The sequence below is a fragment of the Hibiscus syriacus genome, unplaced genomic scaffold, assembly GCF_006381635.1.
Source record: "Hibiscus syriacus cultivar Baekdansim isolate YM2019G1 unplaced genomic scaffold, ASM638163v2 tig00110777_pilon, whole genome shotgun sequence".
Classification (NCBI taxonomy): domain Eukaryota; kingdom Viridiplantae; phylum Streptophyta; class Magnoliopsida; order Malvales; family Malvaceae; genus Hibiscus; species Hibiscus syriacus.
In genome coordinates this window covers 1,325,057-1,350,783 of record NW_024062858.1, presented here as the reverse complement: position 1 = coordinate 1,350,783, position 25,727 = coordinate 1,325,057, and the positions used below count along the sequence as shown (strand labels likewise).

The 25,727-nt window shown below is 34.9% G+C and overlaps 1 protein-coding gene across 1 annotated transcript; it reads left to right on the top strand.

Moving 5' to 3' along the window:
* The first annotated feature begins 23,817 nt into the window (after positions 1–23,817).
* On the top strand, positions 23,818–24,369 carry LOC120139995 (cellulose synthase-like protein G3). The gene has a single exon (XM_039155073.1). The coding sequence runs from the start codon at positions 23,818–23,820 to the stop codon at positions 24,367–24,369; it is 552 nt and encodes a 183-aa protein (XP_039011004.1).
* Positions 24,370–25,727: the final 1,358 nt, after the last annotated feature.

Sequence of the window (25,727 nt, the reverse complement as noted above, 5' to 3'; positions counted from 1 at the left end):
AAAGAGAGAGTTTTTAGTGGATGCTAACTTGTATTCCTCAATCTGAAGTATGTAAATGAGGTGGGAATGAGTCTCCTTTTATAGTTGGATCCCCTTACAATCAACTTTTAAGACTATATTACATCAATGGCCAAGATGAGAGTCATACTTTATCTACAACCTAAAAATAAGTGATAATTATAGGATTTATGAACAAGATAATTACTGATAATTATAACGCCTTATCGCATTCTCCAAGGTGGATGGGCCAGCTCTCCTGGATCTTTTGTAAAGTCTTCTGGAAGGCCCAAAATGTGGAAAAGATAGTCTTTAGAAGCCTTGAACGAATTGGGTTCGGTCATGGGCTAGCGGTCTGTGACATTCTAGTTCTAGCGACACCCTCATTGCGCGGCTAGAGTGAAACTGGTTTATCTTATCTTAGAATTTCCATAGAGCTTTGGTAGGTTCCCAACTTCCCTCACTCTCGGGAAATTCCTTCCACTAAATAAGGTATTCATGTCGTGGTCGATGTCGCACTCGGTGAATGACTCCTTTGACGTGGATGACTTCTACTTCTTTCTCGTAAAAGACATTTACCCTGATTGGCACTCGATGTGACTTGCCTAGATCTGGATTCTCCTCATCTTGATGTTACGTATGTTACGATTTCAATAAACTTATATGGAAAATAGGATGAGTTCGGATGGTCGATGGCAATTCCAATCTGTAGGCCATAGTGCCTACTTGCTTCACAACTTTAAATGATATTTCATATCTTCGTACAAGCCCTTTGTGGTATGGGTTATACAATACCCCACTTAATTTGGTAAGGATTAGGTCATCAACCTCAAAATTTACGTCTTGACATTTTTAATCTGCCCACTTCTTGGTATGCTTCCCTACCTTATGCAAACAAGCTCGGGTTAAGTCATGATGTTCTTGCCACTTCTTAGCAAATTAGTATGTTGTTGGATTTGGTCTCTTGTACCCGGTCACAATGATATTTCGTATGAGCAGCTGCTGCCCGGAAACGATCTCAAATGAATTCTGATTTGTTGTTTCACTCATCTACAAATTGTAGGAAAATTGGTTTGTATCCAACAACTTTGGCCAGTCATGTTGCATGGCACTCACATAATGCCTCAAGTAGATCTCTACGAGTGCATTCGCTCTCTCAGTTTGCCCATTAGTCTGTAGATGAAAATTCATCGAAAAGTTCAAGCTTGACCCCATCAACTTGAACAACTCCGTCCAGAACCTCCTAGTAAACCTTCTATCCCGATCACTAACAATCGTCTTTGGAACACTTCAGTACTTCACCACGTGCTTGAGAAAAAGACGGGTTGCCTTCTTGGCTAATCACACTTTGGATGTTGGAATAAACGTTCAATACTTGAAAAATCTATCAACCACGACCATGATGCTATAAAATCCGTCGAAAACAGACAAATCGATAATGAAATCCATAGAAACACTTTTCCACAGTCTTTCGGGGATTGACAGAGGCTGCAACAACCCAGCTGGTCTCCTTTGCTCTACCTTATCTTGTTGCCACACAAGACAAGTCTTCACATAGGCCTCAACATCATTGTCCATGTATGGCTAATAATAGTGCTCCACTATCAAAGCTAATGTCCGGTGGATCCCCGAATGTCCCGCCTACTTGGAATTATGATATTTCTTCATGAGCTCCTTTCGTAGTCCTTTAAACTGTTGCACATAGAGGCGGTGCCCTCGAGCATACAACATGTAACACCCCCAACCCGTACCCGACCCGAATACGAGTCTGAGGTGTCACATTGACTTTTCAAACTTTGATTCTTGACAAAATTCAAAGAAAATTTAAAGCTTTCATTAAAATAAAAGCGGTTTATTTACAAAAATTGACCAAAATAACCAAAATCGATCAGAGCATATTCAAATCAATCAATTAGTACATGCCAACTATATTCAAATTAGCCAAACACATTTAAATCATATATTTTCTGATCTGAAATTTTGTAAGGGAGCTGTTGACCTGTCTTGCTCTTCTTCACTTCTCTTTTCGCTTCTATAACCTACGTGTGAAACAATCACACGCTAAGTCTATGACTTAGTGAGGCAATAAACATATAATGTAAATTATAACTTGTAATCATGCATGAATAATTATTGCTATCACATCATACCCAAACATATATCCATTATGTTCATATCCTATATCTTATAACATATACAATAATCACTAACCACACACATATCATATCATATAATTCATATCACAAAACACATATATACATAACATAAATTATATTCAATGTTATCTCTTATTAGCCCATGTACACCTGTGATAACTGTAGATATGTGAGTCTATTGAGGTTGTGCACTATGCTATCACCATAGCTCGTATGGGGTCCCACTAGGGGCTATGAAATTTGTCCCGAAAGACCACTGTGAAAATGTTTCGAAAGACCACTTTGTCCCAAAGGACCGCGTAGACTCTCGACTCTTGGCATGCCAATTATACCTATAGCTCTCGTATCATATAACATGGGCATTATATTCATATCACTTCACATATTCACATGTACATTTCATTTTTCATATGATTTCATAATCATATGTCACTTAGCTTATAACACTTCTCTTGTGTTCATATGGCATGTAACTCATTGTCATCTCTTATTCTCATATGATTCTCATACATCAAGTATATCACATTCATATCACATATTCATATAAGCTCACAGTTTTTATCACTTATCTTCTTATTATATTATTCACATCATATAACTTATTGTCGCATAATCTCATATCACATAACATGTATTATTCAAGTATATTCACATGTCACATGTCTATGTCTTCTCATGTATTCACTTTCCTCATATTCTCCTATGATTACCTGTTTTATCTCATAACCATATGTTCACATAAGCCACATAGCACATACAAAAACATATCCACTCATATAATCAAACATACATATATTTCATGTCATTCACCTACTTATAATCAAGACTTCATGCACTTTAACTATCGGAAATAGACTTATCACAAGTCCAATTTCCATATCATTCTATAAAATAAGATTCACTCACCTTGGCCTCACTAGTCAAAACCAATTTTAAACTTTCCCCTTGATCGATCTTACTTGTCAATTATTCCGGAACTTGTTTAGGCTATGTATCTACATAATTATACATTTTAAGGTAATTATTAGATACCTACACCTTGTAATCTGATATTAACAACTTAAATGAACATAATAAACTAATATTCACTTTTTCCTTTAGGGGTGTACCGATGCACTATAGGTGCATCGATACCCTAAATAGCTTCAAAATATTCATGCATCGATGCACCCCTTAATGCATCGATGCACCTTCAAAATTTGTCTTGGTGCATCGGTGCATACTCATAGTGCATCGATGCATTCCTGGCATTCGATGTTTCTTCTTTTAAGAATGCATCGGTGCATATTGAATGTGTACTGATGCTTCTTGCCCAGAAATTGCTCTTTTAGGCACGAAAATCCATTTAATTCAACTCAAATGCTTCATATTTCATCTCCTTTCAAATTCCTAACTTATATATACATGTTTAAACTCATTTATATTCATTTACCTCTTCTTGAACCTTAATATCCTCTCCTCTTTATTAACTTCAAGAATCATACCAGATTTTCAACATGTTTTAAAACTCATTTTATCACTTCATATCTCTTAATTTAACCATTGACAAGTCAAATTCAACTTCAAAAGCTATTAACTCCTTTTATTTTACTAATTCACTTAAAAACTCTTTATATTTAATCTTTCATAACTCATCCATTTTGAAGTTTCAACATACTTTAATCTTTAAATAATCTTTCTTAGCACCCCAAGAATCAAAACTAAGCTTAAAACTTAAGAATTAACCAATTGAAATTAAGCTTACCTTTGTCATGGATCTTACGGGAATAGAAGAGGAAGGAGACAACCCAAGCTCTAGACTTTTCTTTTCCTTTCTCACTTTTTCCACTGTTTTATAAGCTCACAAGAAAGATAAAAAATCGTTCTAGTCAAATGACCATTTTACCCTTTATTTCCTTTAATAATTACCAACAAACATCCACTAAGTATTCCAATTTAATCACTAAACTTTTAAATCTTTCAAAATCAGACTTCAAAATTTCAAAATTTCAAAATTTTTATTTTAGTCACTAACCCTGATTTTGGGATATTACACAACAAGCCCCCATCAAGCCAAAATTTTCGAGTCTTGCCCTCATTGGTAAGCTCAATCAATGAAATGGTCATCGGATCAAGTGACAACCCCTCATTGATACGCTCTCCCATCCGTCCCGTCGGTAAACTTATAAGCTCTATGTCATACCTTCGACTTAAGGCATCATTCATAGAATTCACTTCCCTTGGTTTATTCTCCAAGGATAAATCAAACTCGGTAAGAAACTTTTGACAAAGAGCATTCTTAGGTGACAACTTCTTCTGGGTTTAGGAGTAACTGTTGGTAACATTGTTTGTAAACACCACGAACTTGGACCCAAGAAAATAATGTTGCTATATGCGTAAACAGTACACAACTGCAATTATCTATTTATTATAGACTGTGTATCTCATCTCAGTCTCATTGAGCTTCTGTCTTTTATAAGCAATCGAATGTCCTTCTTACATCAGGATAATGCATCGATGAATACCTCAAATGGCTTGGTGTGATTTGACAAAACCAAAACTGGCTCTTTTTGGCTCGCTTACCATAACAAGCTTGATCTTGTCAAAGACACTTTGACACTTTGGGCCCCAATCCCACACCTTTTTTTCTTCAATAACTCAGTCAATGGGGCTGTGATTTTTTAGTAACATTTGACAAACCTCCGATAATAGTTTGCCAACCCTAGAAATGACCTCAGCTCAGTCATTTTGGTTGGCATATCTCATTCATCAATAGCTCGAATCTTGTCATTTTCTATCCAGATCCTGCCACCTCCAACAATGTTGCCAAAGAAAGGAACCTCCTTTTTGGTAAATGAGCATTTTTCTTCTTTATCAAAGAGCTCATTCTCTCGTAAAACTAGGAACACTTGCTTCAAGTGTTCAACATGCTCCTCTAACATCTTTTTATAGATAACGATGTCGTTGAGGTAGACTACTATGAATCGATTCAGAAAGGGTTGTAGCACATTGTTTATCAGGGTACAAAAAGTGACATGAACATTCGTGAGGCCGAAGGGCATCACAAGGTATTCATATAAACCGTACATTGTAATACAGGCTATCTTCGGTAATAGTCTGATCGTAAATCCAACTTGGTGAACCACTTTGCACCACCAAGCTGATTAAACAAGTTCGTAATGAGAGGAAATGGGTATTGTTCTTCACTGTGAGCTTATTCAAAGCTCGATAATCGATGCACATCTGTAAAGAACCAATGCTTCTTCTGAAACAACACTGGTGCACCATAGGGGAACTTGAATGATCGGATGTATCTAACATCAAATTGTCTTTGTATTTCCTCTAACTCAGGTGGAGCCATTTGGTAAGGGGCTCGAGTGAGTGGCTCAATCTTGTGACCTATCTCCCTCTTTAGAGGCAACTTCTTAGGCAACTCAACAAGTATCACATCTTTGAATTCTGTCAAAACTCGACTCACTACGTCGGGAACTTCTTTGATTGTGGCTAGCTTATTACACACCAAGGCAGCCAAGAAAGCCAGTTCCTCCTTGCGCACTGCCTTCGAGAACTGAATAGCGGACAAAACTTTGGCCCCTACTCTGGACCCTTGATTTACTGGAACAATGCACTGCTACTTTAGATATATGATGCACAAACAATCAGTAAAAGGAATGGAGAAAGAATTGATATGGTCCAAGAAACTTAAACTAAGCACTAAGTCGAAGTCATCAATAGGAATCACCTTGATGGCTTCCCTACCGGACCAACCTCCAATGATTAACTCACTCCCTTTAACCCCCACAATTGGAACTTCTTTGGCATTCAAAGTTTTGATGGAACCACTTGTATTCTCTACATAAATGCCAAATTTCTTGGAAACTTGTTCTAACATGAACAACTCTGAGGCACATATGTCCACTAGTGCACTCATCTTTTGGCCAACAACGTTGATGTCCACGAACATCAACCACTTATTATTATAACCCTTCTTGACCTCCATAGTGCTGAGAATGGAGCTAAGCTTAAGAGTGTCACTCTCCTCCCCATATTTCTGCTTGATGGCCGAGAGTTTATTCTTCTGCGGACACTCTCTCGCCAAGTGCCATTGGCCCTTGCAGTTGTAACATTGGATAGTATGCTTGTCTTTCTTATCTAAGTGCTTACCATTCAATGGCTTGCCAGTACCACTCGAATATTTATCGAATTTAGACGTCTTGTCCCTATCACCACTGATGCCTCTGAACTTTGGCCTTGGTTTGGAGTCCACCTTCTTGATGTCAAGCTCAATGATTGACTCGACCGATGTCAAGGTAACTAGAGCTCCTTAACACCTCATCACTTTATCTCATTCTTTATCCACGGCTTCAACCCATCCATGAAGATGAAGAAGTCATCCTCTTCACTTAAACTCGAGACTTAGTTCGATAAACTTTCAAACATGCTCCCTTAATGACCCTTCCTACTTGAGACGCCTCAACTTAGATCGCGCCTCCTCTTCAGCATACTCTGGTTAGAACTGTTTCTTGAACTCAGTTAGAAACTCTGCTCAGGTCCTATTGATAGTGTTTTCACGCTTCACATCATTACACCTATGTTGCCACCACATAAGCGCAACTTTAGACAAGTACACATTAGCGATGCTTACTTTCTTGACATACTCCGTGATGCCCATGGCTGTAAAGTATTGGTCTAACCTCTAAAAAATATTCTTGACATCCTGGGCGGACCTTGTCTCTTTGAACTTCTCTAGCTTAGTGATGTCACCTAAGGCTTTGGGTGCAATAGTGACTACATTTTTCCCGAATGTAGCTTTACACATCAACAACTCATTCTTGAGCAACTCAACCTCTTTTTTCATCACTAACACCTCAGAATCGAAACCATTGCTCTTGAGTTTCTCGACCTCCTTCCTTAAAGCCACCACTATGGCTTCCAAGGTATTACCTCGATCAGTCATCTTCACATCCAACCCATTGAGTGTCACCTGAACCTTATCCTGGATAATCTTCAAAGACTCTAGCTTGTCAAGATCCAATGATCCCAACCTTTCAAGGTCTACAGACTCCAGCATGTCTAGCACTCCCTTGGCTTTTTCATAGAATCCTCGAGCCTGGTAACCTTCCGCTAGATGGACGTGAGAACATTTTTTGATGGTGCTCTCTACTTTCTAGCATTGCGAGTATCATTTCCATCGGAATCTGTCGCCTCGCTTTGTTGTGGTGCCATCTGAAACCAACAAAAATTAGCAAAAATAAGCTCTGATACCACTTGTCATGAGGCTAGACTGCTTCTAGCAAACTCATGTTAACTTAGACATTTTCAAGGTCGAAAACTGACTAAGTAACCCAAACTTTTACTAAACAAGAAATCTCTGAACGTTGCGAAATAAAGAAAATAATGAAGAATAATGAGATGGACACTCAAAAGAAAAAGAGAGAGTTTTGAGTGAATGCTAACTTGTATTCCTCAATTTGAAGTGTATAAATGAGGTAGGGGTGAGCCTCCTTTATAGTTGGTGTAACACCCTAACCCGTACCCGACCCGGATACAAATCCGAAGTGAAACATTGAAGTTTCAAAACCATATTATTACAGAATAATAGAATATTTGGACTTATATTAAGAAAATACGATAATATACCGTTGAATTATGTTCGTTATAAATAATTTAAGGAAAGAAACGTTTTTATAAATAGTACTATATGGTATGAACAACACTGTGAACAGTAATGAATAATACCATTTATATCTTTTCTCTCATTATAATCTGCATTTTCCTTTGACCTTTCTAAAATTCATATAAATCATTCTTCATTTCTCTGACTACGTTTACTTGACCAAGAAACATAACCTTTATCACATTTGATCCTTTATACTTCATCCTTTCATTTCTTTATTTCATTATTCCTTTAAAATCAAAATATCTTATATATAGATCATATCTTATAATTCATGTTCACATACTTGTAACACCCCTAACTCATATTCGACCCGAATACAAGTCCGAGATGTCACATTGACTTTTCAAATTTTGATTCTTAAAGAAAAATCCCAGGAATTTAAAACTTTCATTAAAACAAAATACTTTAATTTACATAAAAGAGACCACTTAATACAAAAATCGATCAGAGCATTCGTAATTAACCACTTATTACATACCAACACTTTATACACAACAAAATACCTACTTTATCAATTATTTCTGATCTGATTTCTTAGTAATGTTGCTGTCCGTGCCACTTCTATTCTGAATCTTCTTATTTATTGGTATCTACGTGTAAATCACTTACACGCTAAGTCATAGACTTAGTGAGGCAATAAATGAATATGCAACAATATCTTCATGAATATGCATTCTTACCATTTCCTTCATGACATTTCAATATGCATGTATCTATTACACAATAACATATAAAATCATATCATGCATGTACGAAACTTACCTTCTTGTACCACTTTCACTTTACTTTGTATTTCAATTGCCCATGTATATTATTGAGAATAGAGGTATGTGAGTACATTGAGGTTGTGCACTAATGCTGTCACCATAGCTCGTATCAATTCCCTCATGGGGCACCGAACCTTAGTTCAGTATTCATCCCGAAGGATTGTTATATATGTCCCGTAGGACCACTACATCCCGAAGGACTATGTCCCAAAGGACTATTATACCCTCGACTCTTGGCATGCCAATTACACCTATAGCTCTCATATCGTATATATGGGCATTATTCTTATATTTCATAGGTTCATGTGCTCATGTCATTTCTCTTGTGATCATGTAGATCATGTCACTTACTTCATGTCATGTTCTCATATCACATATCATATCAAATGTGTATTTGAATCTATTCATATATATACATCATTTATCCAATCACATGAATATATATATGCCTTATGCATGTATTACAATAATTATCATGTATGCATGTTCACAACTATTGTACTATGAAAATCAATATAGGGATTAGACTTATCACAAGTCTTATTCCATTATACTATACATATAGTATGCACTCACCTTAGCTTTGCTTTGATTCGATTCTAATCCTTCGATCATTCCGGAATAAGCTCACTTTTAGTATCTACATAATCACACATGGATCTATACCAGTATTATAGCTAATATACTATAATGGTTCACTCTTTAGATTAAGATAAATGTTAATTTCCTCTTTTAATGAAGGTATGCATCGATGCACTACTTGTGCATCGCATAAAATGCATTCGATGTTTTATTATTAATGGGATGCATCGATGCATGCCTTATGCATCGATGCACTAATTGAATTCTATGTTTTATTTTTAAAAGAGTGCATCGATGCACTACATGTGCATCGATACACCTTCAAACAATTTCTGGGTTTTAACCTTGATGAATCGATGCACTATGAATATGCATCGATGCACTCTGTCCAGAATCCTCTTTTTGAACCCGAAAATTCATTCATTTTGGATTAAATCCTTCATGTTTAATACCCTTTTTCATTCTTAACTCTAGTACACATCCTTAAACCAATTTATACTCATTTATTTCATCTTAAACCTCCAAATCCTATCATTCATATGTAATTCAAGAATTACATCAATAATTTAACATGTTTGAATTCCACTTTTAACACTTCGCATATCTTAACTAGATTGATGACAAGTCAAATTTAACTTTCAATTCTAGTTATGAACTCTATTCCAAGATTTCATTTAAGAACTTCAAATCTTAAATCTCTCCTAACTCCATCATCATTTGATATTAAGATAACTTAAGCTTTCCTTAAGCTTAGTTATCATCTAATAATCGAAAACCAATCTTAAATTTAACAAGAAACTCAATAATCAGAAATTTACCTTTGCTTTGGTTCACACGCACAAGGAAGAAAGAAGAAGAAGAGAACTCTGGAAGCCTTGGGTGTTTTCTCCCCTTCCACCCACGTGTATCCTTATATATATATACTTATCCTTTCTTTAATTGTTTTTCCTTGCAATTACTCTATTGTCCTTCCATTCCTTATTCCTTTCAATTTCATCCTATACAATAATTTACATGTAAATCTTTATACTATTCATTCATTTTATTTTAACCACCAAATTCTGAGACTTTACAATTTAGTCACTAACTCGGTATTGAGGATTTACAACTCTCCCCCTTAAGAAAATTCGTCCTCGAATTTTCATTATGCAAAGAGGTAGGGGTACTTAATCCTCATGTCCTCTTCATGTTCCCATGTTGCTTCCTCTACTTTGTGATTCCTCATAATACTTTAACCAATGGAATAGTCTTGTTCCTTAGTTGCTTGACTTCATGAGCTAATATTTGAACAGGTTCTTCCTCATAAGTTAAATCTGGTATAGAGCTTCATAGGGAGCCATTTTGATACTTAACTGATAACTATTGTTGTACGCAAATTCAGCAAGTGGCAAATACCTTTCCCACGATCCTTTGAATTCAATGACATAAGCTCTTAGCATATCCTCTAGAATTTGAATAGTTTACTCGGAATGACCATCGTTTGAGGATGAAACGTTGTACTGAAGTTCAACCGAGTTCCCAATGCTCCGTATAATGACTTCCAAAACCGTGATGTGAATCTAAGATCTCGATCAGAAACTATGGAAATAGGTACACCATGCAAACGTATAATCTCTCTAATATACAGTTCCGCATACTTATCCATGGAGAAATCAGTTCGTACCAGAATAAAATGGGATGACTTAGTCAATCTCTCTACGATCACCTAGATTGAATACTTTTTGTTCGGAGTTAATGGCAACCTCGTCACAAAATCCATCGTTATGTTTTCCCATTTCCGTTGAGGAATTGAAATTAGTTGTAACAATCCTGACGGAACCTGATGCTCAGCTTTGACTTGTTCACAAGTCAAACACTTTGATACAAATTTCGTAATGTCTTTCTTCATTCCCGGCCACCAATATCGACTCTTGAGATCCATATACATTTTGTTCTCTCCCGGATGCATTGTCAATGGACTACAATGAGCTTCCGTTAACAAATCATTCTTTAATTCATCATCATCCGAAATTACCAATCTTTCTCGATAATACAAGTTCTCATCAGATTTAATCTCATAACCCGTACTCTCTCCATTCTTTATCTGTTATATCTTCTTTAAACACTTTCCATCTTTAGCTTGCAATTCTTTAATTTGATCTAGCCATGCTGGCTTGACAGTCAGTTCTGCACAGATTGCACCATTTTCTCTTAACGATAATCTAGCATCAAGAGCTCGCAAAGCTGTAAACGTCTTTCTACTCAAGGCATTAGCTACCACATTTGCCTTTTCGGGATGGAAATCAATCACAACATCATAATCCTTGAGTTCTCTTAACGATAATCTAGCATCAAGAGCTCGCAAAGCTATAAACGTCTTTCTACTCAAGGCATCAGCTACCACATTTGCCTTTCCGGGGTGGAAATCAATCACAACATCATAATCCTTGAGAAATTCCACCCATCTTCTTTGTCTTAAATTCAACTCTTTCTGATTCATCAAATATTTTAAGCTCTTGTGATCCGTATACAAGTAGCACTTTTCACCATACAAGTAGTGACGCCAGATCTTTAAAGCAAACACTACTACCGCCATATCTAGGTCGTGTGTTGAATAATTCTTCTCGTGCGGTTTTAGTTGTCTCGAAGCATAGGCCATTACCTTGCCTTCTTGCATTAATACGCATCCCAAACCACTATGAGACGTATCACTATACACTATAAAGTTCTTACCAGACTCAGGTTGAACTAACACTGGAGCTTCTGTAAGAATCTTCTTTAACTTTTCAAAACTCTCTTGACATTCTTGAATCCAAACAAATTTTACTTCCTTTTTCAACAGTTTAGTTAGGGGTAATGCTATGATCGAAAAGTTTTTAACGAACCTTCGATAATAACCAGCTAACCCCAGAAAACTTCTAACTTCTGATACATTCTTTGGAACTTCCCACTCCAGAATAGCTTTAATCTTATGGGGATCTACTCGAACTCCTTCTACAGAAATTACATGTCCAAGGAATGTCACTTCATTCAACCAAAATTCACATTTAGAAAATTTAGCATAAAGATTCTTGTCTCGTAAAATCTGTAAAACAATCTGTAAGTGTGAACTATGCTCTTCTTCTTATTTTGAATATATTAAAATATCATCAATAAACACCACAACAAACTGATCCAAATAAGGTTGGAATATCCTGTTCATTAGATCCATAAAAGCAGCTGGTGCATTCGTAACTCCAAACGGCATCACGATAAATTCATAGTGACCATATCTTGTTCTAAACGTCGTTTTTGAAATGTCTTTCTCTTGAATCTTTAATTGATGATAACCCGAACGTAGATCAACTTTTGAGAACACTAAAGCTTCTTTTAATTGATCAAATAAATCATTAATTCGGGGAAGTGGATACTTGTTCTTGATGGTCACTTTATTGAGCTGTCTGTAATCGATACAAAGACGCATTGATCCATCTTTCTTTTTAACAAATAGAACTGGAGCTCCCCAAGGTGATACACTTGGTCTAATAAACCCTTTATCTAGTAACTCCTGTAATTGAATCTTTAATTCTTACAACTCTTTTGGAGTCATCCTGTATGGTGCCATTGCAATGGGCGATGTTCCTGGTATTATCTCAATCTGGAATTCTACCTCTCTGTCCGGAGGTAAACCTGGCAACTTTGCAGGAAATACATCGGGAAATTCTCTGACTATAGGAATTCCTTCAATCCTTTTCTCCTTGGTTCTAACATCCAGCACATTAGCAATGAACCCTTGACATCCTTGTAGTAATAACTTCTTCACCGACATTACTGAAATTACATTTGCCAATGGATTCCATCCTTCACTAAATACCACCACATCTACCCCTTCTGGACTTCTCAGTGTTACTCTTTTCAATCTACAATCGGCATTAGCGTAATAACGATATAACCAATCCATTCCTAGTATCACTTAAATTTTCGAAAGGTAATTTCATCAGATTAGCATGGAATTCAATTCCTTGAATCCGTATGGGACACCCTCGGCTCACCATATTTACTCGAGCATTGTGCCCTAATGGGTTCGTCACTATCACCTCATTGCTAGTAGTTTCTAACGGAATGTTCAATTCTTTCACTAACTTACTAGTAATGTATGAATATGTAGACCCCATGTCAATCAATACAATAAAACATTTATCAAACAATAGAAAGGTACATGTTATAATATCTGGGTCATCACAATCCTCATTGGTCTTGAGGTTGTACAATTGAGCAGTGGAGTGTATCTCCTTTTAAGCAGAGGATTCCGATTGGCTTCTTTTTATGCCTCTACCTCTTCCTTTCTGGCATGCAGAGATAGATCTCTCTAGCTGTGTAAATTCACTGGTTAACATTGGACAATCATGAACAAAATGCCCAACGTCCTCACATCTAAAGTAGACTCCAAAATCATCCGACATATCCCTGAATTATTCTTTCCACAATGTGGGCATTATCTGGCTTGACTATGATTAGATCTCCCAGCTCCAGATCCCACTGACTGAGTTTGTCTACCTCTCATCTGATTTGATCCTCTAGCGGAGGATGCCACTGACTCTGATCTAACTTGGGGTCAAAAACCAGTATCTCTGCCCCTTTTTGATGATGCAGAACTCGAAGAAGCACCCATTCTTTTAACTATCTGAGCTCTCGAATTTTCAAACCTCTCGTTCTGAGCTCCTTCCAGAGCCTTGGCACGATTGACTACCTCTTGAAACGAGGATAAATTCAAGACAATTAACATTTCCTTCAACCGAGGACGTAACCCCTCTACAAACCACTCACAAGTATCCTTCTCTGTAGGAACTAGCTCAAGATCAAAGTGGCTCAACTTATTGAATTCACACTCGTACTCATATACAGTGTGATGCCATTGCTTCAGAATTATGAACTCTTTCTTCATTTGATGAAAAAATTGATCCCCGATGTACTTATGCTTGAATTCTTCTAAAAACAATGACCAAGTTACTTGGGCATTAGACATCCTCAATGTAACATTGGTCCACCAGATCCTTGCTTGTCCTCTCAATAAGGAAATTACTCCATCCAGCTTCTCAGCATCGGAACAATGAAGTCCCGTAAGCAATACCTTCATCGACTTCCCCTCTAAACTCTGGAGCTCATAATCTCTTCAACTCTTTCGTAACATTCATTTTATGGAGTTGAAGTAACAGGAGGTTGGAAACGCGTCAATACCACTTCTAATGTTCTAAAGAATATATCTTGATCATTTACATGCATTCTAGAGGATGTATGTTCTTCGTTCTGCCTGGCCATGGCAGGTGAATTACTACTTTCAGCGAGTCTATCATCTCCCGCTTCATTCCTAGAACTACCTCGTCCGGACATCTATAAAAATACAACCATATAGTTCTATTAGCAAAACAACATATTTACTATTCCATAAGATCAGAAGTTTCCACTATTTTGTTGGTATGTATACCTTATCAGACACTCTAGACTCCGGTTTATGCCGAGAATCGACTAAACCGTAGCTCTGATACCATTAAATATAACACCTCTAACTCATATTCGACTCGAATATAAGTCCGAGATGTCACATTGACTTTTCAAACTTTGATTCTTAAAGAAAAATCCCAGGAATTTAAAACTTTCATTAAAACAAAATACTTTAATTTACATAAAAGAGACCACTTAATACAAAAATTGATCAGAGCATTCGTAATTAACCACTTATTACATACCAACACTTTATACACAACAAAATATCTACTTTGTCAATTACTTCTGATCTGATTTCTTAGTAATGTTGTTATCCGTGCCACTTCTATTCTGAATCTTCTTATTTCTTGGTACCTACGTGTAAATCACTTACACGCTAAGTCATAGACTTAGTGAGGCAATAAATGAATATGCATTCTTACCATTTCCTTCATGACATTTCAATATGCATGTATCTATTACACAATAACATATATAATCATATCATGCATGTACGAAACTTACCTTCTTGTACCACTTTCACTTTACTTTGTATTTCAATTACCCATGTATATTATTGAGAATAGAGGTATGTGAGTACATTGAGGTTGTGCACTAATGTGTCACCACAGCTCGTATCAATTCCCTCATAGGGCACCGAACCTTAGTTCAGTATTCGTCCCAAAGGATTGTTATATATGTCCCGTAGGACCACTACATCCCGAAGGACTACGTCCCGAAGGACTATTATACCCTCGACTCTTGGCATGCCAATTACACCTATAACTCTCATATCGTATACTATGGGCATTATTCTTATATTTCATATGTTCATGTGCTCATGTCATTTCTCTTGTGATCATGTAGCTCATGTCACTTACTTCATGTCATGTTCTGATATCACATATCATATCACATGTGTATTTGAATCTATTCATATATATACATCATTTATCCAATCACATGAACATATATATACCTTATGCATGTATTACAATAATTATCATGTATGCATGTTCACAACTATTGTACTATGAAAATCAATATAGGGATTAGACTTATCACAAGTCTTATTCCATTATACTATACATATAGTATGCACTCACCTTAGCTTTGCTTTGATTCGATTCTAATCCTTTGATCGTTCCGGAATAAGCTTACTTTTAGTATCTACATAATCACACATGGATCTATATCAATATTATAGCTAATATAATCTAATGGTTCACTCTTTAGATTAAGATAAATGCTAATTTCCTCTTTTGATGAAGGTATGCATCGATGCACTACTTGTGCATCGGTGCATAAAATGCATTCGATGTTTTATTATTAATGGGATGCATCGATGCATGCCTTATGCATCGATGCACTAATTGCATTCGATGTTTTATTTTTAAAAGAGTGCATCGATGCACTACCTGTGCATCGATACACCTTCAAACAATTTCTGGGTTTTAACCTTGATGAATAGATGCACTATGAATATGCATCGATGCACTCTGTCCATAATCCTCTTTTTGAACCCAAAAATTCATTCATTTTGGATTAAATCCTTCATGTTTAATACCCTTTTTCATTCTTAACTCTAGTAGACATCCTTAAACCAATTTATACTCATTTATTTCATCTTAAACCTCCAAATTCTATCCTTTATATGTAATTCAAGAATTACATCAATAATTCAACATGTTTGAATTCCACTTTTAACACTTCGCATATCTTAACTAGATTGATGACAAGTTAAATTTAACTTTCAATTATAGTTATGAACTTTATTCCAAGATTTCGTTTAAGAACTTCAAATCTTAAATCTCTCCTAACTCCATCATCATTTGATATTAAGATAACTTAAGCTTTCCTTAAGCTTAGTTATCATCTAATAATCAAAAACCAATCTTAAATTTAACAAGAAACTCAATAATCAGAAATCTTACCTTTGCTTTGGTTCACACGCATAAGGAAGAAAGAAGAAGAAGAGAACTCTGGAAGCCTTGGGTGTTTTCTCCCCTTCCACCCACGTGTATCCTTATATATATATACTTATCCTTTCTTTAATTGTTTTTCCTTGCAATTACTCTATTGTCCTTCCATTCCTTATTCCTTTCAATTCCATCCTACACAATAATTTACATGTAAATCTTTATACTATTCATTCATTTTATTTTAACCACTAAATTCTTAGACTTTATAATTTAGTCACTAACCCGGTATTGAGGATGTTACAATACTCTTTTCCTATCACTTATATTCATCTCTAATTACCAATCTTTATCACATATTTATAACTTTGATAAGCATCTTCACTTATACAGAACCTCATTCTTGACTATCTCTTGTACTTTGTATTTTTCTTCCTCAAAGCTTCCTTTAAAACAAGTAAATACTCATCTCCTTGCCTTCATCATATCAATATGATCAAAATACATAACCATATCTAGATCCATACAATACTTGATTAACTCACTTTATATTTTCCTCCAATTTATATCTCTATTACCTTTACTCTTAAAGCTAGTCAATAACAACAGTTCAATCTAGTGCACAGGCCCTAATCAATTAATCATATACCCCCTTTCCAATCAGAATTATCTCAACAATAGTTTACTTAACTTATTAAATCCACATTCATTCACATGCACCATGAAATTTTCGTTATTCAAGACAACATTCTAACTTTCTTTGTCTTATAAACTGATCACAAATGTATCTATTCTTACACTCTTATAATCAATTCTTAGCTTTCCTCAACATATGAATCCTTACCTTATTCATTATATCACATTTATATAATCAAAATATACAACTATATCCAGATCACTTCATATTCGATTATCTTAACCTGAAAATATCTTAAAATTTTATAATTCTAATACATTTTTCATCTCATAATTTTGTTAGCCAACGCTAAATTTTTCCATTCAGAATGCAAACTCTTATCATATTCAATATCATATCCACACTTTTGCTTATACACAATACTATCTCTTTCATTTCGTTATCCATTTATCCTTTTTATAATCAATATTGCCTTATACATAACTAAATCATATCATGTCCTTCATACTCCCATGCTCTTTTATATCACATATATTTATCCTTCACTATCACTCCTTATCACATTTTCATGACTTTGATAGTCAACTTTATTTGCACATAACCTTATTCTTTATCATTCTTATACTTGTGTTTTATCCACTTGTTTCAATAATTACTATATTTCAATACTCATCTAATCCATTTAAAATACTTTTTCTGCTTCAATTTACATAACTTCTAACAGAGCTTTTAACCCAATTCACAAAAGTTATCTTTAACACTGACTTATTATCAATTAACTCCTTGTTTAATTTTCCAATATCAGACCCTACTACTTGAGTATGTCTGACTCTCATCTGATTTGATTCTCTGGCGGAGAATACAACTAATTCATATCTGGTTTAAAGTTGAAAACCAGAATCTCTACCTTTCTGTGATGGTGCTTAACTCCATGAAGCATTAATTCTCTTAATCATATGAGATTTTTGTTCTCCAATCATTTCATTATGAGCTCTCTCTAGAGCTTTAATGCGATTAACCATTTCTTGAAATGAGAACAAATTCAAAACCAGTAACACTCTTTTAATTTAAGACGTAATCCCTAAATAACCAATCACATATACCCTTCTTAATAGAATCAACTCAGCAACAAATCTGCTTAACTTATTAAACTTACATTCATACACATGCACGTGTAATTCCCTTGCTTCAAGCCGTATATTCTAGCTTCATTTATCTTATAAATGGTCATCGATGTACTTATTTTGAACTCTTCTACCAACAATAATCGCGTCACTTGATCTTTTAACATTCTTATGGTGACATTTGTACGCCATACTCTAGCTTGCCCACGTAATAACGAAACTACTCAATTAAACTTCTCCACTTTGGAGAAATAAAAACCTTCTAACATTATCTTCATATCATTTAACTCAAAGGTCTGTAACAACAGAATTTTCCTCAAATTCACCATTGAAGTCGGGTGCTCTTAACTTTTTTAACTATTTCAATACATTCATTCTATGAGTTAAACAAGTATAAAATTGAAAACACATCAGAATATCATTCAACATCATGAAACATTCTCTAATCTTGTACAGGCACTCCCTGAGATGTTCGCTCTTCTCCCTGCCTGGCTAGGACAGGTGAATTGCTATTACCTTCAGTCTATCGTCTTGTGCTTCACTTTGGAAGCTCTCATGATCATACCTCTAATATAACATAACAATTTAACTCTATTTACAAGACAATACACTCCTTACACTATCAGATCAGAAAATTTTTCACTTTGTGTTGGCATGTATACTTTTTAAAACACTTTTGACTTCGTTTTAAGCCTAGAATTGGTTAAACCGTAGCTCTGATACCATTAAATATAACACCCTAACTCGTACTGACCCGGATACGAATCTGAAGTGTCACATTGACGTTTCAAAACCATATTCTTACAAAATAACAGAATATTTGGACTTGTATTAAGAAAATATGATAATATATCGTTGAATTATATTCGTTATAATAAATTTAAAGAAAGAAACGTTTTTATTAATAGTACTATACAGTATGAACAGTACTGTGAACAGTAATGAATAGTACCATGAATAGTAGTGAACAGTACCAAATGCTAAAATTTTCCAGAATGCTATAGGGGTATCGGTATCCTGTTACAGTGTACTGATACCCTTATTATAGTAATTTCGGTCCACTTATATAAAACTCATAAAAATTAAACTTTCATCACCATAGAGATTACCATTTACATATATACGTTTTAAAACATTACAAAACTCGATCATATGATTTTACAAAACCGATTAGAACATATCGGATTCAAACCTTTATTTACATGCCAACCATAATCAGTATTACAAAATACAAACTATTCATCTCTTTTCTGATCTGATCTTTGGAAAGGAGAAACTGACATGTCTTGCATAACTTTTATAAATCTTCCTCTTCTCGGAACCTACGTGTGAAACAATCACACGCTAAGTCGTTGACTTAGTGAGGCATATAAAATATAATAATGCATTTCCTATAAATATGAACATATAATCAAATCATTCAATCATGTCACATGTACTTCATTGTAAAGAGTAATAACATGATAACATATAACAATAACAACACTTTTAATACATGTTATAAGCCCATGTACATTACCGAGAACTTAAGGTATTTGAGTACATTGAGGTTGTGCACTTATGTTGCCACCACAGCTTGTATGGGGTCCCACTAGGGGCATGTGAAATTTGTTCCGAATGACCTATGTATTTGTCCCGTAGGACCTCTGTATATTTCCCGAATGACCGCGTAGACCCTCGACTCTTTGCATGCCAACTATACCTATAGCTCGCGTATCATATACCATGAGCATTATTCTTATGTTTCATATGTTCATGTACTCATATCATTTCTCTTGTGATCACATATATCTTTTCTTTTGTCACATACCACATGTATGTGTAAACATCTATGTCATTTCATATAACACATAATACATATTGCATATTCATGTATATCATATCACATTCTCATATGGTCACATAGATCATATCACATAGCTGATATCTTATTCTCATATCTTCATATAAATATTATAACATATAACTCCTCATCACATAACTTATATCACAGCTTTGCATAATCACTTATATCAATACACGTAACTTGTATTATAATTTCATATTTCATTATCATATCTCTCATATCACATTACTCTTAGTCATATTTTCATATGTTCATATAGTCACATAGTTCATTTCACATAACCTCTTATGTTCATCTCATATAACATAAACTCCTAGTTTCTTATCCAGTATATCATATAATATGTTGGTAAAGTCTCATAATCACATAACATCTAACAAGTTTAGATCATAATCCACTTAAACATATCAACTTTCCTATATATCTTATTTGAAACATTTGTATACTAATTTATGTCAATATCTCTTAACTTATATTATATTTTCCTTTTTCATTTAATCACTTAGACTTAATTCATATAATTTATACATTGTTATCATATAACTATTTATATATCCATATCACACCAAATAACATATAACCTCTATGAATCTATCTATGTGTTCATGCATACATAATAGTCATGTCAATCACATATACTAACATTCATATATTTATGAAATCAAATATTGAAATTAGACTCATCACGAGTCTTATTTCCATACACATCATTTACAATTAGTATGCACTCACCTTGACACTTTATATATCCAAATCCTCTTCTATGATTTATCTATTTGGATTGATCCTAGCTTTGCAGTCGTTTTAGAACTTGCTTGTGCTCGATGTCTACACAATCATACATTTTTAAGGTAATTATCTCATATCTACACCTTATAATTTGATGCTAATAACTTAAACAAATTTAATAAACCCATATTCACTTTTTCCTTTAGGGGGTATCGATACCTTCCCTAAGGTATCGATACCCTCCCTAAGGTATCGATACCCTTATTACATTCTGTGAATTTTCGTTCAAGAGGGTATCGGTACCTATTGAATGGGTACCGATACTCTTTGCACAAAAATCACATTTTAAGTACGAAAATTCACTCTTTTCAGCTTAAACACTTAATGTTTCCTCCCCTTTCATGTTCTTAACTTACATATACATGCTTAAACTCTTTTATATCCATTTATCTCATCTTTAACCTTAATATCCTCTCCTCTTTATGAGCTTCAAGAATCATACCCAATTTTTAACATGTTTTAAATCCAATTCTAATACTCCATATTCCTTAATTGCGTTGATGACAAGTCAAATTTAGTTTCAAATTCAACTTATCAACTCTTTTCCAGAAATTCACTTAAAAACTCATTCTCTTTAATCTTTCATAACTTCTTAATCTTTTGATTTTAAGACAACTTAAGCTTTCCTTAAGCTTAAGTATCACCTAAGGATCAAAAGCCACTCTTAAAATCAACAAATAATCAATTAACCAGAAAACTCACCTTTGCTTGAGGATGCTTCACGATGGAGAAGAAGAAGATAACTCTCTTCCCCCACGTGATTCATTCATATAAAGGGGAAAATATCTTTCTTGTCAAATGACCATTTTGCCCTTTAATTCCTTTGATAATTACTAACAACTTTCAGGAAATATTTTCAAATAAATCATTGAACTATTCAACTATTCTACTTTAATCACCAGATTCTGAAACTTTACAATATAGTTACTAACCCGGTATTGAGGATGTTACAGTTGGAGTCCCCCTACAATCAACTACTAAGATTAGATTACATTAATGGCCAATATGAGAGCATTGAGGATGTTACAGTTGGAGTCCCCCTACAATCAACTACTACGATTAGATTACATTAATGGCCAATATGAGAGCCCTACTTTAACTATAAACTAAAAACAAGTGATAATTATGGGATTTATCTACAAGATAAATTTTTATAATTATCATGCCTTATCGCATTCTCCAAGGTGGATGGGCTAGCTCTCCTAGGTCTTTTGGAAAGTCTTCTGTAAAGTCTTCTAGAAGGCCCAAAACGTGGAAAAGATAGTCTTTGGCAGCCTTGAATGAATTAGGCTTGGTCATAGGCTCGCGGTCCGTGACACTATAGAGATGACTCCATTTGATGGTCCACAATGACAGTTTGAGAGTTTTTGATGTGAGAAAACCATATTGTTTTCAATAGATTTACAAAAGATGGCGTCGATTTAGGAGAAATGGTCACTGAATATATGATCGAGAGACTGAGACAGTTTGAATGATGTTTTCAAGAAATTGTTATTCAAACATCCAATCTTATCAAATAGTATCTTCCATCCTCAAGTAAAGAACTACAAAACACGATTGAATCCCGATCGGCCATCCTTGTTACATTGCATTGCTTCCCAGCTGCTGCTGCACTCCCCGACGGTGAGTTTAGGCGAACATGGTCGGCGATAAAATAGAAAAATGAAAATAGTCTATGGAAAATTATAGTTTCCAAGGATGAATGAAGTGTTTAAATTTAAATTCCAACCATTTTCCTATAGCAGCTATCAATTTTTAAAATTTTTCTAACTGCCTCGTGACTCGACAACTATTGCAAAATCGACTCGGCAATCCAGTCCAGCATCAGTGCACAACAACAATTACAACATTAACAACGTCACGTCATCAATATAGCAATTTGCAACAAAAACATTAAAATAAGCTCAAGTACCAACAATTCTCTCCCAATATGCAAATGATGTAAAATATATTAAAATAAATCTAAATATGATTCTAAACATGCTAAAGTACAAGCTTACCCTAATTAAAAGACTAAAAATAATAACTCTTTTAGAGAGTTAGCATGTGGCGCTGAAAAAACAATCAAACAATGAGATTATTTGACTAGCGAGCATATGTAACACTCAAGAAAATAATTCGAACACCTGAGATTTTATTTGACTAACAGTCATATGTGGTGCTTGAGAAAACAATTCGAATGCTCGAGATTTGTTTGATTATCATCCATGAGTGACACACGACTATCAGGATACCCGATTATTTGAGCACATATGCAGTTTGACAAGTTTGACTAATTTAACAAGTTTAACCAATTTGATAAATAAACAAATGATTGGATCATGTTGATTTTGTTGTCTCGTGATTGGAATGTTAATGTGGTGTGATTTTAGCATTTGGAAGCATTATATTTTAGTTATTTGAATAATGTGGGATTGTGATATTATAGATAGTATCTTATGTTTAGTAATAATGCTTCTACCACTTTCAAACTTCTAAATAAAGTTATCTAAAATAAGTTTAGATTTATAAATACTACTACATAAAATTTTAGTAGGTAGGTTGAGCCTTTGGATAAATTATGAAACTATTGATACTTTGTCTAAGGTTTGTTGTTCTTATGTGACTCGTATGCTTATTATTTATGAAATTCATGAAATATAATAGAGTGACCAAATAGGTAGTTTACGTTAAATAAAAATATGAATGAATTATGTTATGAAATTTATATTACTCCAATTAATATATTTTTCTTAAATTTAATCTCTCTCCATATATAATTGTTATTATATTTTTAAGTTAAATAGATATATAAATTATGTTAGATGATTTTTTATTTTATTTATATTATCATATCATAAATCAATTTATATGATGTATCATCTAATATATTGTCATATCATCATAAACCTATTTGCAGATGTCTGAACCATGGTTTCTCCTATACGTGTTTCTTTTCCTGGGCGCTTACGGCCAAGATTTCATTGAATATGTCATAGAGGGATCAAGTTTCTGGAAGTGGTGGTACAATCAAAGGATGTGGATGATTAGGAGCCTTTCGAGTTTCGCCTTTGCTACAGCGGAGTGCCTTCTTAAGTCGATAGGCTTGTCGACTTACAGGTTCATTGTGACTAGCAAAGTGGTCGATGATGAGCACTACAAACGATATTCTCAAGGGGTGTTGGAGTTTGGAGTCCCGTCACCGTTGTTCGTGCCGCCAACGACGGCGGCAATAATCAACTTGTTCTCTTTCATCTGGGGAGCTGTTATAATCTTCAGTGGAGGCAGAGATGTGGGGGAAAGCCTGGTTTTACAGATGTTACTTGCAGGGTGCATTGAGTTGAACTGCCTACCAATTTATGAAGCGATTGCCTTGAGGAGTGACCATGGAAAAATGTCAGCCAAAACTACCATCATTGCAACATTTGTGGCAGGGGCTCTTTATGCTGCAACTTCTATTATTTCCAAGTGATGATACTACTTTCTTTTCATTGTTCGTCAAAATAAACTGCTGATAAAACAACAGTACTTGCAGTCTTTGCTTATTGCCACTCAATTTAATACTAGTATTTGTACTTGTTTAGCTGTTATTGATTGCTACTCATTGTAATCTTGATATTGTATTTGTTTAGCTGTTACTTTGCATGGGATGGATGTTTTAGGTTGAAACATAACGGGTTATTAAGGAATTGGCACTTCCAAACAATATCATCGGCCCACATTGACAAATGTTGTACTTCTTCCTATTCTCCTTTGAAAGTTACATTTCCACTGTTATTCTTCTTTCCATTGAACTTTGAAGTTTCCGAAATCCCAGGTCTTCCGGCCACCTATAGTCCCTTGACTTGACCGTTGGCAGGCTTATGTGATCAGCTAAACCTACTATTTGACAGTCATATCTATTTAGTCTACCAACCTTCAAATAATTCTCATTGTTTTAGGCCTGATACCAACATTAAGTGTCAGCAAAATAGTTAGCAACTAATATTATTTAAGGACACCTATTTGATGTTTTATTAGTAGTTTAGGAGAAACTAAATACTAACCTTTTTATTAAAGTTGTCACATTAATTTAACGGGATGATCTCAGCCAACTCCAAGGCTAGCAGAATGGCCTCGTGTGATGGCCACGGCTTTAACCAAGGACGAGTCGCTCAATGGTGACAACGGAACAGCATGGGATGCAAGGACAGCACCGGATTGATCCCGACCGATAATGCCCATAGCAGAGGCGCAGGTGGCTGAGATAAAAGCTCACATTAATCTTACAAGTTGAATAACTAATATTTGTATTTAAATCAAAGTCAAAAGATTTTCACAAAAGATGTGAAATTATTTATGTTCTTTTGAAATATTAACACATTTTTACAACAGTACTCGTAATCGACGGCGTCGTCTCATCATATTCTGTTTTGTGGTTTAAGGGTTGGTATTGAAGAGGGGAATTGAAGATGAAGTATGGATCATTTTATATAGCCAAAGATCAGAATCAAGGTCATATGGTGATGTCAGCCATTTTATCTATTGATAATCTATTTTTGTCTTTTAAAATTTTATAAGTTCATTCCTTAACATAAAATCATATGTCCATCCCTAGGTGAAAGACTCGAGCTGCAGGGTCTTCAACAGCTTGCATCATAACTCACCACAAGGACCATGTGTGTTCTTTTTGCTCTCATTGCATAAATCATGTTAAGCGCAAACTAAACCAAGAAATCTTTGAATTTTCTTTTTCCTATATAGATGTTGCATGTTGTGAAAATGGGATTTATGGTGATGAGACAAGGTGCAGCAGCCCTATATACAAATCCCCAGTTCAGTAACACTCCA